General features: G+C 40.8%; 1 protein-coding gene and 1 long non-coding RNA gene across 14 annotated transcripts in view; one reads left to right on the forward strand and one right to left on the reverse strand.

The window, feature by feature from the left end:
- IMMP2L (inner mitochondrial membrane peptidase subunit 2) overlaps positions 1-16,957 on the reverse strand; it is an 835,235-nt gene that overhangs the window by 788,818 nt on the left and 29,460 nt on the right. For all 13 annotated transcript variants that reach the window (XR_007354631.2, XR_007354633.2, XR_007354632.2 and 10 more), the window contains exon 2: positions 11,968-12,105. Coding sequence is in view for 10 of the 13 variants with exons in the window: in XM_048836072.2 (XP_048692029.1) it covers positions 11,968-12,105 (138 nt within the window). In the remaining 3 variants the exon portion in view is untranslated. The remainder of the gene's footprint in view (positions 1-11,967; positions 12,106-16,957) is intronic.
- Positions 498-16,955, forward strand: LOC142070614 (uncharacterized). The gene is made up of 3 exons (XR_012666513.1): positions 498-596; positions 5,345-5,457; positions 16,797-16,955. It is a non-coding gene; the product is annotated as an uncharacterized LOC142070614 (long non-coding RNA).

Here is a 16,957-nt window from a genome sequence, read left to right on the forward strand (position 1 = left end):
CAGAAAAGACTTTAGACTTCACCTTACAGTTCTCTGTTCTTTGACATTTATGTGGAGCATTCCACCAACAATGAGCTATTAGCTTCTGGGGCTCTCCAGCTCACATTGGATATATCTATGATGATCACAACAAATGGGCACAATGCATTGAAATGAAGTCCTCACAACACATTGTCTTAGAGCTCTCATCAATCTGTCATCACTCAGTGTAGCCTCAGTTTACTTATATTCACAATAATTAATTTACAAATTATGTTGCTAAATCTAAAGACTACCTAGAATTTCTGACAAAGAATTCAGCTTCACTAAAGTAATTGTAATGATTCACTATTTTCTCACCCGCCTCTCCTTGACTCTGTTTTCTATTTATAAAGCTGCTTAAAATCAAATGCCATTTTTATTCATTATAAACAGAGTTTCCTCATTCCTCTTATTTCCTACCCAGACAGAGGCAGACAAAAATTTATTTCAAATAGGACTTGTGAGATATTAGCTTATGGACAAAAGACAAAAATGGATCCACCAAGGTTTTAAAGCAGCTATAAGTGACATTAACAAGAATGAAGATCATGCATAGACATCAGCATCAGAACAAGGTATAAAACATTTATTTATGATACATTATTTTAGTCGGGTACTAATTACTAAAGATAGTTTCCTTTTTATCTGCAGGTTTAAACTCACAGGGTCAAATTTCCACTGGTGTAAATTGGCAAAACTCCAATGCAGGTCAATGGAATTTGACCTATAATGTTTAGAAATGGCAGGTATAATCATAGTTATTTCACAAAAACTATATGTACAGTAAGCACCAGTTAAGGGAAATCAGCTTATTACAACTATATTTCAGTGGACATCAGAATTTTTTAAATGTTATTTCCTACTTATAATACTTTCCATTTATGCAGCATCTTTCATCAAAGGCTAATATCTACATTTGCATAGCACTTTACTTTGCAAATGATTCACAAACTATATTCAGGGCACTGAAATGCAACCACCTCTGGACAGAGGGTAGCAACCACCTCTGGACTGGACGGTAGCATCCTGCATGATAGTGAGAAGAAAGGATATTGGAGCAATGACAAAAGCACAAACCCCTAATCTAATTGAAAGTGCCATAGAATCTCTGAAGTCTATGTAGAATGCACAGACCCTATTTTTTATTTGTAGGGCCCTTTTATTAGAGGGGCCTCTGAACTTTATTGGGAGTGTTCCAGCTGGGAAGATCCTGTATGCTGCAATCTAGCCTTAGAGATTACAACTCCCATGATGCCTTAGGCAAAGGCTGAGAGACTTTCTCTTCCAGGGAGTGCGGGGAGAGGAGGCAGTGGGCTCCATTTTGGGGTGGGGGGGAAAGGAGCCAGACTGCTGGTGTGGCGCTCTGTCACAAATTCATAGATATTTAGGTCAGAAGGGACCATTATGATCATCCAGTCTGACCTCCTGCACAACGCAGGCCACAGAATTTCACCCACCACTCCTGCAAAAAACCTCACACCTATAGCTGTGCTACTGAAGTCCTTAAATCATAGTTTAAAGACTTCAAGGAGCAGAGAATCCTCCAGCAAGTGACCCGTGCCCCATGCTACAGAGGAAGGCGAAAAACCTCCAGGGCCTCTTCCAATCTGCCCTGGAGGAAAATTCCTTCCCGACCCCAAATATGGCGATCAGCTAAACCCTGAGCATATGGGCAAGATTCACCAGCCAGATACTACAGAAAATTCTTTCCTGGGTAACTCGGATCCAACCCCATCTAATATCCGATCACAGGCCATTGGGCCTATTTACCATGAATATTTAATTACCAAAACCATGTTCTCTCATCTACCATCTCCTCCATAAACTTATCGAGTTTAATCTTAAAGCCAGATAGATCTTTTGCCCCCACTACTTCCTTTGGAAGGTTATTCCAAAACTTCACTCCTCTGATGGTTAGAAACCTTTGTCTAATTTCTAGTCTAAATTTCCTGGTGGCCAGTTTATATCCATTTCTTCTTGTGTCCACATTGGTACTGAGCTTAAATAATTCCTCTCCCTCTCCGGTATTTATCCCTCTGATATATTTAGAGAGAGCAATCATATCTCCCCTCAACCTTCTTTTAGTTAGGCTAAACAAGCCAAGCTCCTTGAGTCTCCTTTCATAAGATAAGTTTTCCATTCCTCGGATCATCTTAGTAGCCCTTCTCTGTACCTGTTCCAGTTTGAATTCATCCTTCTTAAACATGGGAGACCAGAACTGCACACAGTATTCCAAGTGAGGTCTCACCAGTGCCTTCTACAACGGTACTAAAACCTCCTTATCCCTACTGGAAATACCTCTCCTGATGCACCCCAAGACCGCATTGGCTTTTTTCACGGCCATATCACATTGGCAGCTCATAGTCATCCTATGATCAACCAATACTCCAAGGTCCTTTTCCTCCTCCGTTACTTCTAATTGATGCGTCCCTAGCTTATAACTAAAATTCTTGTTATTAATCCCTAAATGCATAACCTTACACCTCTCACTATTAAATTTCATCCTATTACTATTACTCCAGTTTACAAGGTCATCCAGATCCTCCTGTAGGATACCCCTGTCCTTCTCTAAATTGGCAATACCTCCCAGCTTTGTATCATCCGCAAACTTTATTAGCAAAAAGAAATGGAGTACTTGTGGCACCTTAGAGACTAACCAATTTATTTGAGCATGAGCTTTCGTGAGCTACAGCTCACTTCATCGGATGCATACCGTGGAAACTGCAGCAGACTTTATATATACACAGAGAATATGAAACAATACCTCCTCCCACCCCACTGTCCTGCTGGTAATAGCTTATCTAAAGTGATCATCAGGTGAGCCATTTCCAGCACAAATCCAGGTTTTCTCACCCTCCACCCCCCCACACAAATTCACTCTCCTGCTGGTGCTAGCCCATCCAAAGTGACAACACCAGCAGGAGAGTGAAAAGTACTCCTTTTCTTTTTGCGAATACAGACTAACACGGCTGTTACTCTGAAACTTTATTAGCACACTCCCACTTTTTGTGCCAAGATTAAATAAGATTGGTCCCAAAACCGATCCTTGAGGAACTCCACTGGTAACCTCCCTCCAGCCTGACAGTTCACCTTTCAGTAGGACCCGTTGTAGTCTCCCCTTTAACCAATTCCTTATCCACCTTTCAATTTTCCTATTATCCAAGTTATCCATAGTTATCCAATTTAACTAATAATTGCCCATGTGGCACGGTATCAAATGCCTTACTAATATCTAGGTAAATTAGATATTTCCTTTGTCTAAAAAATCTGCTACTTTCTCAAAGAAGGAGATCAGGTTGGTTTGGCACGATCTACCTTTTGTAAAACCATGTTGTATTTTGTCCCATTTACCATTGACTTCAATGTCCTTAAATACCTTCTCCTTCAAAATTTTTTCCAAGACCTTGCATACTACAGATGTCAAACTAACAGGCCTATAATTACCCGGATCACGTTTTTTCCCTTTCTTAAAAATAGGAACTATGTTAGCAATTCTCCAATCATACGTTATAACCCCTGATTCATTAAAAATTCTTGCTAATGGGCTTGCAATTTCATGTGCCAATTCTTTTAATATTCTTGGATGAAGATTATCTGGGCCCCCCGATTTAGTCCCATTAAGCTGTTTCAGTTTCGCTTCTACCTCAGATCTTGTAATATCTACCTCCATATCCTCATTCCCATTTGTCATGCTACCATTATCCCTAAGATCCTCTTTAGTCTTACTAAAGACTGAGGCAAAGTATTTGTTTAGATATTGGGCCATGCCTAGTTTATCCTCGACCTCCACTCCATCATCAGTGTTTAGCAGTCCCACTTCTTCTTTCTTTGTTTTCTTCTTATTTCTATGACTGTAGAACCTTTTACTATTGGTTTTAATTCCCTTTGCAAGGTCCAACTCTACTTGACTTTTAGTCTGTCTCACTTTATCCCTACATGTTCCGACCTCAATAAGGTAGCTTTCCTTGCTGATCCCTCCCTTCTTCCACTCCCTGTATGCTTTCTGCTTTTTCTTAATCACCTCTCTGAGATGGCTTGCTCATCCAGCTTGGTCTACAACTCCTGCTTATGAATTTTTCCCCCTTTCTTGGGATGCAGGCTTCCGATAGCTTCTGCAGCTTTGATTTAAAATAATCCCAGGCCTCCTCTGCCTTTAGATCCACAAGTTCTTCAGTCCAATCACTTCCCTAACTAATTTCCTTAATTTTTGAAAGTTAGCCCTTTTGAAATCAAAAACCCTAGCTGCAGATTTATTTTTGTTAATCCTTCCATTCAGTTTGAATGGAATTAGCTCATGATCACTTGAGCCAAGATTATCCCCTACAACCATTTCTTCTATGAGGTCCTCACTACTCACCAAAACCAAATCTAAAATGGCATCCCCTCTAGTCGGTTCAGCAACTACTTGATGAAGGAATCCATCAGCTATCGCATCTAGGAAAAGCTGAGCCCTATTATTATTACTAGCACTCGTCCTCCAGTCTATATCTGGGAAGTTAAAGTCTCCCATGATCACACAGTTTCTATTAGTATTTACTTTATTAAAAACATTAAAAAGGGCTCTATCCATATCCAAATTAGATCCTGGCGGTCTATAGCACATCCAAGCACTATCCCAGGGGAGGCTCTAATAGTTTTCTTCCCCAATTTAATTTTTGCCCAGACGGACTCAGTCATATCCATTTCATCGCTTCTTATTTCTTTACATTCTACCTCATCATTGATATACAATGCTACTCCACCACCTTTACCTTTATTTCGGTCTTTTCTAAACAGCACATACCCTTCAATACCTGTAGTCCAGTGATGACTACTATTCCACCATGTTTCTGTTATCCCTATAATATCTGGTTTCACTTCCTGCACCAGTAGCTCTAGTTCCTCCACTTTGTTACCTAGGCTCCTCGCATTAGTGTACGAACATCTTAATTTTTGCTGTTTGGCCTCACTCACATTCTGTACCCTATTAGGCACGGTCATTTTACTGCCAGTATAACCTATTAGACTGGTATCTACACTGCCCTTCCTCCTACCAACGGCTGTAACCTCTCTTACTTCGTTTTCTTTCCTCTCACTGCTAAAATCCGGCGTGGAGATTAACCATCTCCCTCAAATTCCTAGTTTAAAGCTCTCTTAATCAGTTGTGCCAGCCTCCATCCGAGAAGTCTACTTCCTTCCCTACTCAGATGAAGTCCATCCCGAGAGAACTGTCCTCTGTCCATGAATGCCTCCCAGTGGCCATACATCCCAAAGCCCTCCTTATAGCACCACTGCCTAAGCCATCTGTTGATAGTCATAATCTTGTCGTATCTGTCCATACCAGGAGCTGCTGCAGAAATCCTGCTGGGGCTTTGATCGAGCAAGGAGCTTCAGAGATGGTTTGTGGCTTCACTGGAGCCAGGGGAAAGACTATTGCTGTGCCTGGAGCTGACTGAGGTGAGCCTGCCATGAAGGAGCTGTGAGTAACCCCTACTCATGTTTGGGAAAGTACTTGCAAGGGAAGGGGCACAGCAGAGAGACTGAGTCTGAAAAGAGGCAGAGTGATCTTCCTATCAGACCAGGACCAAGAGCTGCTGACAGTTGGAGGGGCCAACTCCAATCTTCAGAGGGGCTGTGCAGCTTGTTGCCTTGGCTGGGATGATACACAGAACCAACAGAGTGCTGTCTCCAGCTTCAGATCTTCAAGCATGTCCACGCAAGCGTCTAGGACTCTGAAATCCCAGGGAGCTCTACTCCGGGGTGGGGTAAATGGTGACAGTGTAAATGCCAGTTAGATAAGTTTCATTTATTACTCTACACTATATTATTTGATTTTATTCAACTGTCCCCTGTGGATTTAAATTAGTAGTGGCATTTAATCTCAGTCAGTTAAGAAACTCTGTTTCTTTAAGTAGTTAAGTAAAGGTATGTTAACTCTAATATTAGTATATTGGATGTATATTATTTGTAATTGGTATTTTTGACTTAGACCCATGCCACAGATTATTGTTATTAATATTACAAGAATAGGTTTATTCCTGAAGGTTCCCAAGGCACGCCATTGAGTGTGTACAGGGACCAGCCAGGTGGAGGCACTACCAATTTTAAATTCCTTTAGGAGTAAAGGGACTGCAGTAGAGGGGTGGACAGAGGATTCCCACCTATCCAACATCACCACTGGGATACTCAGGATCTCCTTTAATATCAACAACATCAGGTGCCCAGGCACACAGGTTAGCATTGCCTGTTCCCAAGTAACCCAGGGAGGAAAGTGGTGGGGAGGGCTACATAAAGTTTCATCTAAAAGACTCCCACAAGTGCACTGTCTGGTACTCAACTTATCTACCTAAGGGCTTGTCTATATGGAGACTTAGTGCACAGAAAGCCAGGTTGTAAATCTACAGCACACTAGCCTAAATGTGCACTAACTCACTGTGTGGACCCTGCTGCCATGCACTAAAAGTTCCATAGTGTGCTTTGACATACCGCTGTTTGAAACATTCATACCCTAGCTTGCTGCACACTAAGACTATGTCTAAACTAGAGAGCTTACAATTGCCAGAAGCTGGGAATGGGCAACAGGATGGATCACTTGATGAATACCTGTCCAGTTCATTCCTTCTGGGGCACTTGGCATTGGCCACTGTCAGAAGACAGGATACTGGGCTATACGGACCTTTGGTCTGACCCAGCACGGCCGTTCTTATGACACAGCTGTACCGATGCAGCTGCGCCGCTGTAAGATCTCTTGTGTAACTGCTCTATGCCGACGGGAGGGAGCTCTCCTGTCAACATAATTAAACCACCCCCAACGAGCAGCAGTATTTACGTCGGTGGGAGACGCGTCACTTATGTCACTCGGGGGGAAGGGGGAGTCACACCCCTGAGTGACATATACTTTGCCAACATAAATGGTCAGCATGTAGACATAGCCTAAATCTTTGTGTGAAGAAACCCAATAAGGGTGGAGGGTGGGTTCGATGCAGTTGGAATTTGAGCCTCTGGCTCCAAGAATAGATGCATTTCACACCTTATGCTTACACAGCTTTCAAAATACGAAGTCAGCATTCATCAAAACTCACAACCCCTGGTCCCTGTGAGATAAGTGAGTATTATCTTCATTTTAAAGATGGAGATTTTAAGGCATGGAAAAGTAAGCTGATCTACCCAAGGACAAACAGCAAGTCAGTGACACACAAGTTACAGCCTGGCAGTTGCCTCCCAGCCTTCTGTTCTAATGAGCAGTGACATTATACACACTCTTATATTTTAAATAGATGTTGCTATATTAATATCATTGTATTCCACAGCATTCTAAAACTTACACCAAGTTTGTGAAAATTATACTGTTTTTAAAAATGTACTGCTGACATGGTTTGTTTGGAGGCAGAGGCTTGGTACCCAATTCATTAATAGCTATGTTTTAACATTACATCCAAGGGACCCAATGAAATTTATAACAAGCTTTGCTACCCCACAACAGCATCTTGATATAATGAAATGACATCTTACTGAGGCATATAGAAACAGTTCTTTAGGAGAAGAAGGCATGAAGAAGGGAGGAGAACCTGAAGGAGAAGACCCTCATTTCACGTTAACCATTACAGTATCCCGCAAACAATAATAAATCTTCTAGCAAACAGTATAAATTGTGACATCTTTCATGAACACTAACACCATATATAAAATTGTGTTTTCAGGTAACTTACACTCCATGCTTTTTTATTAGCAGTAAAACTCCAAGTTCAAAAAAAAAAATCCACAAACACACCTAACGCTATTTCTGAAAGAGGGTTAACAAATGGACCCATAAATGCTGTTATTTTTAAGGAAACAAAATCCAAGAATGTTGCATACATATCTCTAGTCTGAAACCTCTCTAGTTTGTTCAAGCTCCTGGCTTAATAGCTCAGTACAAATGGAACACCTAGGTCTTAATTTAGGACAAGGGTGCAGAAGTCACACAGCACTTTGACTCTCCAATTACGAACCAATCTAATACTAAAAGCATGTAAATTGAGGTCCCAGTCATATGATGGGAGCCTTACAGGTCACAAGCTTCTGTAAGTAAGAGGGAAGCAATACATCCTTTAACAATAAATAATAATTAACTTGATATTTGTTATGCTGCTGGTGGACACCAGAAGGTCAAGGCTTATTTTCTTATAGCTTGAAGAAGAGGAGAAGTATTCAAAGCAGCATATAGTCACAGTAATCCTAATATTACAATAATGATGTAAGGAGAAATTGCCACAGAATAAGTAATTACAACAGGTACACTGCATAATGGATTATAATATTCAAAAATATTTGCTAGTGTAGAGTTTACAGTGGCAGGTGTACTTTGTCTGAGGTTATTGATCATCAGACTGAATTCCGAGTTTAGCACACTCAATTGTTTGTCGCTGAACTTGGAAATAAAATCACAATCTAACATTTCAAAGCAGCTAATTTGGATATATGAATTCTTACATTCATTAACCATCAGGGGGTTCCTTTTTCCACAGCATTAGGAAAAACATGATCAATCCACTGAAGTATAAAGAAACTTTAATGTATCAGACAAACAGAAAGCATTGTAACTCAACAGGAGAAGCCATGAACAGATATAGACTGAAAAGGAAGGTTCATTTATATAGGACAGTAACCCTATAAAACATCCGATGAAGTGAGCTGTAGCTCACGAAAGCTTATGCTCAAATAAATTGGTTAGTCTCTAAGGTGCCACAAATACTCTTTTCTTTTTGCAAATACAGACTAACATGGCTGTTGCTCTGAAACCTATAAAATAAGTGTATAGTCAACATTACACGAAAAACTGCAAGATCCGTAACAGTAAATTACTAAATTTTCACACCAGCTGTTTCTGTGTCACATCTATTCAATGCTGTAAATCAACACAAATCCATTTGAAGTTCAGTATTACTAACAAGATGTTAAATGAGCACATAACTCTGACCATCTAAGAAACAAGCCCTCAACTAGAGGTTTAAAGAAAAGGACATTTAAAAAGAAAAAAAAGTCAGATGATGAAGCAGTAAAGTGTGGTCAAAAAAAAAAAAAAACACTGAATGGTGCATTACTTTACAGATTAGTGATAAATACCCATAAAGAGGTGACTGAGCGGAAGAAAGGTTCCACCAGGTAGTTCTCAACATCATGAAAATGTGAAATCAACATGAAACAATGAAATTCGTGAAGTCTGCCGAAATGATTGAGAATATCTGTTTTCTTGAGGACCTCCACGCAGTCTATTTGCCAGAGTATCAAAAGAGTTACAATCTTTAGTGATTATGAAGCAACATTACACACATTCCGGGTTCAAAATAAAAACAAAAATCAGAAAATCTGAAGAGAGAAAGCCCTATTCCTTGCTTCTTGACATAACTTTTAATTTCAAACTCAGCAGGAACCAGAATGATGAGTGCAAAAAGCCAGGAGTCTAAGCGGTCTAGTACAAATCAAATCTTGGAAATCATACAGTGAGAGCTTTTGATTCTATTGGTAAATAAGGCTACACACTGACTAAATTTCACATTCCCTTCTATCTTATAGCTTTCAAATGCATTCAACATAAATCACTTTCTGGAGTGCAAGATAAAGAAATGGCATTCTAAAGCAGTGACTTGTAGTTTTCCTTTCTCAAGCTCTGCAGTATGAGAGAGAGATACATTTCTTTAAAATAACATACCTGCTAAAAGATTGGTCTTGTTTGGATCTAATAAACCTTCACATCAAAATAACTGAATGTTTTATTACAATGTTTAAAATTAGTTAAGGTTTGTAGTGTTCTGAAAAACGTCATGACATAAGAATGTGAGATATGTTATATAGCATAGAAGTATAACTTTGTTTTGAATTATGTTTTTTGTGTTATTCAAACTTATCTTATACAAAAGATCATGTGGACTCGCTTTTAACACTCATCCCTCCAAATTAGCAGTAAACCAGTATTCCAGCTTGGTGCTAGAATGTATTGTATTGTTGGAGATAATGCCTTTCAGGAGATGTAAATCTGAGGTCCTGACTCAATGGGCTAAAAAATTAACATACATTTTTCAGCTATTGGACAAAAGTAGAGCTGGCAAAACTTGAACTCGTTTAGTGGGAAATGTCAACATTTTGAAATTTGGTAAACCAAATATTTTTGAAGTTTCCTATAAAATGGAAATACCATGAAATTTTTGTTTCAGAAACATCAACACATGGTGTTTTAAAAGTAAAATCTGCTCTCCAAGACCTAGGTCTCTTCTCCTATGTTCCGGGGTCCCACAGTCCTGTTTCTGGAGTCTGTATTCAAGCACATTTCTTTTCCCTCATTCAGGAGTCCCACAGCCCTCCTTCTGGGACCTATGTGCTAATTTCAGGCCCCTTGCAGCCTTAGCCAGCTTCTCCCAGCTGGCCCATTTGTAACTCAGTCCTTTCCCTCCTGGGCTGGCCCAAGTCAGCAGGCTGTCCCCTGCTAGCATCTCTCGTTATGATAGAAGAGGAAGAATATATAATGCTCTCTTTCCCAGAGCTTATCCTGTTGGCTGGGAGAGAGGGAAGGCCTTGCCCCACACTACACTACAAGGCTCCTGGTCCCTAAAAGAAACAATAGCCTGAGTTTTCCCCAAGACCACTTCCTCTCTCCCAACACCTGTCTCTGCTCTTCCTGAGATCTTCATCTACTCCAGAAGTCCAGGAACTTTAATGGAACAGAAGTTGATTCATCCCTAGTCGCTATTATCCTTAAAGAAGAAAGAGAAGACAATCCCCTTGCTACACGAAGGTAATTTTCACTGCGGGACAGGCGATTGCACTGTCAGAAGAAGCTACACACATTGGAATATGGTCATCAGAATGCAATGAAGCAACGGACAAAGAGAGTCACTCTGACAGAATTGCAAAATTGAAACAGCATCCATTTGAAAAGTCCCAACAACACAGTAAGGGGAAGCAGCGGTGGTTTTCAGTAGCAACAATCTTTTCTTTCCTTTTAAATGTCCCTTTACACCGCAAAAAATATCAGAACATTCATGTGCTTTAGTTCACCAGTTTATATCACGAGCATACACTATAATCCCATTAGACTATCACTTTCCCAATAAATAAAATAAGTGTTAGCACGATTTCAAGCCATCTATTTTCCAGCTTAACAATATAAGAACAGCCATACAGGGTATTAAACCAATGGTCCATCTTGCCCAGTATTCTGTCTTCCGACAGTGGCCAATACCAGGCGCTTCAGAGGGAACGAACAGAACAATCGTCAAGTGTTCCATCCCCTGTTGTCCATTACCAGCTTCTGGTGGTCAGAGGTTAGGGACACCCAAGGCATGGTGTTGCATCACTGACCATGTTGGCAATGCTAACCATTGATGGACCTATCCTCCATGAATTTATCTAATTCTTTTTTGAACCCCATTGTAGTTTTGGCCTTAACAACATTCCCCGGCAACTAGTTCCACAGGTTCCTTATTGAAATGATACCTGTACACAGTCATGAGTAATAATAGGTCTGGTAATAGTTGTTTTTTCTTTTAAAATTAAAATGCATAGTGTTTTAAATAGAACATTTCATAAACAAACTCCTCCTCCACAGACCCCAAATTCTACACTGAAATTTTTACTACTGTAAAATGAGCATGTCTGGATTTGCCAAAATTTTAGCAAGATCTATTGTTGAAAAAATACCTTTTTGCTTTCCTTGGAATTATAGTATTCTGTGAAGTTTTACTCCCAAGAGCCTTTTCTTGCCATACTACAGAGTACCCGTGTGACATATTAGAAAGCAGACCACTCCATGACGTAAGGCCCTGTCCATACATTTCATTTTACTACACAATATCAGGAAGGCGGGGAGAGAGAGAATCCTTCTCACCTGCACCCTCCACCTTTACAACTGGGTTATCAGTTATTTAAAATTGAGACACAGGCCTTGCTAAAAACATGGATTTAATTTAACAGTAAATAAAGCTTTGTTACCTGCATTGATGCTCCTTCCACTCTTGCTACACAGGCCACTCTATCTAGAAAAGTCACTGTCACAGGAACAGCAACAAAGAAGCCTTTAAAAAAGGCTTTAATGTATCTCCTCCCCAAGCCTTGAGCCTGTGCCATAATCTGAAAAGATGAAGGAAGAAAACAGAAACGCTGTAAAAACAAGTCTGAAATAATAGCAGGGTTTTTCATCATAATCAAGCAATGAACTCTTATTGATCAATGAACTATAATTTGTCAGTGCTCCTCATCATCTGCTATGAAAAGATGAATGTATACAACAGAAGAAAAAGTCAGAAACGTGCAGTGATTAAAACAGAGGTTATGTATCTGCTGATATAGACAAATGGAGTTTGATTTATTATTAACTTATTATTAACTCTCATTAACTTTTTATCTATTTTAACCATTTTATGTGGATTTTACTTTTAGAAGTAAGTTTGATAATAATGAGTAATAGTCAAGCCATTTGCTTAATGTAACTGTTAGCAGTAAGAAAAGGAGTACTTGTGGCACCTTAGAGACTAACAAATTTATTTGAGCATAAGCTTTCGTGAGCTACACTGAATGTATCTGATGAAGTGAGCTGTAGCTCACGAAAGCTTATGCTCAAATAAATTTGTTAGTCTCTAAGGTGCCACAAGTACTCCTTTTCTTTTTGCGAATACAGACTAACACGGCTGCTACTCTGAAACTGGTTAACAGCAATATAGCCAGATAAAACCCAGTTATGTATCTGTAGCAAAAACTTATCGACTATAAGGAAACAATAAATTGGAGCATAATGAATCAGAGTATAATGTCAGTGTTTCCAAATATTTTTTCCCTGCCATTGGAGATTATGAAATCTATGGCTAAGAAGAGAAAGAGTTACATTATGCATATGAAAGATGTAATTCATTTTGTAACACAGGACATAAAAGTTCATCCCAACGTCGTACAGTAACACATACACAAAGTGTGTAGCAAACACCACTGCAATTGTTTCAGACACCAGCCCAATGTAATTAGTCATATAAGTCACGTGGACATACAGCACTGCTGTAACTCCTTGATTTATTGCCATAACATTAATAAGTTAAAAGCAGAGTGTAAGATTGGACAACTCAGTAGGCTGGTGATAAAATAGACTTTTCAATTCTAAAATCACCACTTCATATCCAAGTCTCCTGTCTTGATTCCTGAAACTTTATCCTCTTTCATCCTTGTAACATCCCATCACCTACCACTCCACACAAAACACAGATGCTAAGTGCATCTTCCTTGCCTGGTATTTTAACGACATCACCTCACTCTTTGAATCCATATACTGACTACACTTGTCCACCATATTAAATTCAGGCTTCCTGTCTTAAACTGTCACAGTGTGAAAGACCCTGCTTGTGCAAACTCCAAAAAAGTCAGAACTTGATTTTATAAACTTATTTTTCCAGAAAGCAAGCCTCATTCTCAAAGGTATGTCATTAGCCCTTAATGGGGACTGGCTACCTCAGGGCATTGCTATAAGCAACACAGATTTTCCCTTGTCAATCATCCAGTTTGAATTTCTGTTTCCATCTAATAGATAGTTGGTAGATTTTATATGAAAGGAATTTGGTGAGTCCCAGTTCCCACTCCCATATCACAAACTCATCACCATGCTTTGCAGTACCAGTAAGCGCTTCAGGAGAGGCACTCTCTCTTACTATGTGTTTGTATGGTGCCCAATCTCCGTTTGGTTCTGAAGTGAGAGATTCTGCACTTAAGGCCAAAATCATTTTATTTATTATAAATTTGCAAGAGTTGGCAACACTGTGTGTGTGTGAAAATTACACACACAGGTGGTGGATGGGGGAGTTCAAAAAATCAGGAAACAGACCAAAAACATAAATTTAATTTTTAAAAAATATCTAACTTTGAGTCACTTGTAATTTTGAGGATGCTTGATTCATGATTTTGTGCTTGGGATTAATACATTTGTGTCATGTACAAAACCAAGCAATATGTCAGCATTTACAGAAGAGCAATTCATATATTAAATACAACTGATGGCCTCAGTCCAGTTGCTAATTTACATGTGTCCATATCTCTCTCACACAGATCACCAGCACAATCAGCACTTTTTTTTGATGCTCTCACAGATGAGAAACAAATGACTGGATGAATACGACTGAAATACCCCTCCATCCCTAAAAGTGTTCCCCGAAACCCAGTGTTGAAGCACACTGGGGGAGCAAAGTGAAGATATTTATACCTGTGTTTTGCCCATTTCTCTGGTTAAATCAAGTTCTACCTTCAGCACTTTCAGTATACCATATTTCTAGAACAGTAGTTCCCAAACTTGTTCCACCACTTGTGCAAAGAAAGCCCCTGGCGGGCCGGGCCGGTTTGTTTACCTGCCGTGTCGGCAGGTTCGGCCGATCGTGGCTCCCAGTGGCCGCGGTTTGCTGCTCCAGGCCAATGGGAGCTGCTGGAAGCGGCGGCCAGTACATCCCTCGGCCCATGCCGCTTCCAGCAGCTCCCACTGGCCTGGAGCAGCGAACCGCAGCCACTGGGAGCCACAATCGGCCAAACCTGCGGATGCGGCAGGCAAACAAACCGGTCCGGCCCACCAGGGGCTTTCCCTGCACAAGCGGCGGAACAAGTTTGGAAACCACTGTTCTAGAGCACTAAAAGCTACTTTTTAAGAAGCATTTTCATAGAATCATAGAATATAAGGGTTGGAAGGGACCCCAGAAGGTCATCTAGTCCAACCCCCTGCTCGAAGCAGGACCAATTCCCAGTTAAATCATCCCAGCCAGGGCTTTGTCAAGCCTGACCTTAAAAACCTCTAAGGAAGGAGATTCTACCACCTCCCTAGGTAACGCATTCCAGTGTTTCACCACCCTCTTAGTGAAAAAGTTTTTCCTAATATCCAATCTAAACCTCCCCCACTGCAGCTTGAGACCATTACTCCTCGTTCTGTCATCTGATACCATTGAGAACAGTCTAGAGCCATCCTCTTTGGAACCCCCTTTCAGGTAGTTGAAAGCAGCTATCAAATCCCCCCTCATTCTTCTCTTCTGCAGGCTAAACAATCCCAGCTCCCTCAGCCTCTCCTCATAACTCATGTGTTCCAGTCCCCTAATCATTTTTGTTGCCCTTCGCTGGACTCTCTCCAATTTATCCACATCCTTCTTGAAGTGTGGGGCCCAAAACTGGACACAGTACTCCAGATGAGGCCTCACCAATGTCGAATAGAGGGGAACGATCACGTCCCTCGATCTGCTCGCTATGCCCCTACTTATACATCCCAAAATGCCATTGGCCTTCTTGGCAACAAGGGCACACTGCTGACTCATATCCAGCTTCTCGTCCACTGTCACCCCTAGGTCCTTTTCCGCAGAACTGCTGCCTAGCCATTCGGTCCCTAGTCTGTAGCTGTGCATTGGGTTCTTCCGTCCTAAGTGCAGGACCCTGCACTTATCCTTATTGAACCTCATCAGATTTCTTTTGGCCCAATCCTCCAATTTGTCTAGGTCCCCCAATCCTCCAATTTGTCTAAGTCAAAAGCCTCAGGTTTCTCCTCGCTCCGGTAGAGCATGCAACCCTCCTGGCTCCCTACTGAGCTTCCTTGAATCACCTGCCTCCTGCCCCCAGTATAAGATATGCTTCCCTTTTTTGCATTTGTTTTGTTTAACATTATCAGGAGCTGAAGTGGACCTAAATAGAGTATACATCAGATCCATGATTCCTGCTGACATAGTAAGGCTCACAATGCATTCACTGGCATTTAGAAGTTTTGCAGGGAGGCAAAGCTGGGAAAGGAAGCAGGAGTCAAGATTCAGAACTTAAGGAGCAAAGTGAGGCCAGAAAATTGGGTTACCTAATTCATGAAAGCAAAGGAGCCTGGGGAAACATGGAGATAGTCAAGACAAATTCCTAGTTTAGAATTTAAAGATGTATTGTTCGAAGGCTGTTACTAACCCGTTATCACATTTTAAAACTCTAATGTGGATAAGGCAGTGCAGACTTTAACACATATTAAAGTTGTTGAGTTGCAGACTATGCTGCCACTAGCATTTATCTTGTCCAACTAATACATTAAAATACAACTTACTAGTGTTTTAAAATGTGGATACATTTTTCATCCCAATTTAGACAAGCCCATTGTCTCTAGACATACCCCTAAACTCTATTGGGTTCCTTGTTCCCTAAATCACACCATAAAGCATAATTTCCCCACCACAATAGTGCCTTACAAGCTTAGGAGTCCTGCAGGGCACTCTGCTCACTTCCTCCCAGTACATGCCAAACATACTATGACTCAAGAACCTTAAAGCTAAGTAGAAAGAGGATGCAGAAGGGTTACAGTGGTGGGCAACCTGCAGCCCGCAGGCAGCCCGTCAGGGTAATCCACTGGCAGGCCGCAATTTGCCGTTCCTAGCCAATGGGAGCTGCAGGCAGCCATGACTGTGGACGGTCAATATAAACAAACCAACTTGTAGCCCGCCAGAGGATTACCCTGATGGGCTCCGTGCACCCCACGGGCCACAGGTTGCCCACCACTGGGTTACAGAAATGTCCTGAGTCTGGTAAGTACATTCTAGCTCACAAAAAGCATGTCATCTGATCTCTTAAATGAAAACTGGTGTCACACTGGTCATCAATATCATTGAGAAACACATATATTGATGCTGCATAAGGAGTTATGCATATACGCTGAAAATATGTTGTTAAAGTTTGTGTCTGGAGGTTGGTCATCAGTATAGGTGAAAAACAGATTTTCTGTCAGACAAGAGATGCGTATCCATCTATCTGTTTACATGTAAATTGAGTCACCTTGTTCACAACAGGTCTCTTATCACTTGTCTGAACTGAATGAAAACAAGAAGACTGTGAGAACTTCAGAAAGAAACTAACAAGAAAAATGGTGGAAGGAGAGAACCATATCTTGAGGTGCACATTAAAGGTCTGCTCTTCTATATTTGGAAGACAAAGACGACATCCCAGTATC

The sequence above is a fragment of the Caretta caretta genome, chromosome 1 (assembly GCF_965140235.1).
Source record: "Caretta caretta isolate rCarCar2 chromosome 1, rCarCar1.hap1, whole genome shotgun sequence".
NCBI classification, from domain to species: domain Eukaryota; kingdom Metazoa; phylum Chordata; order Testudines; family Cheloniidae; genus Caretta; species Caretta caretta.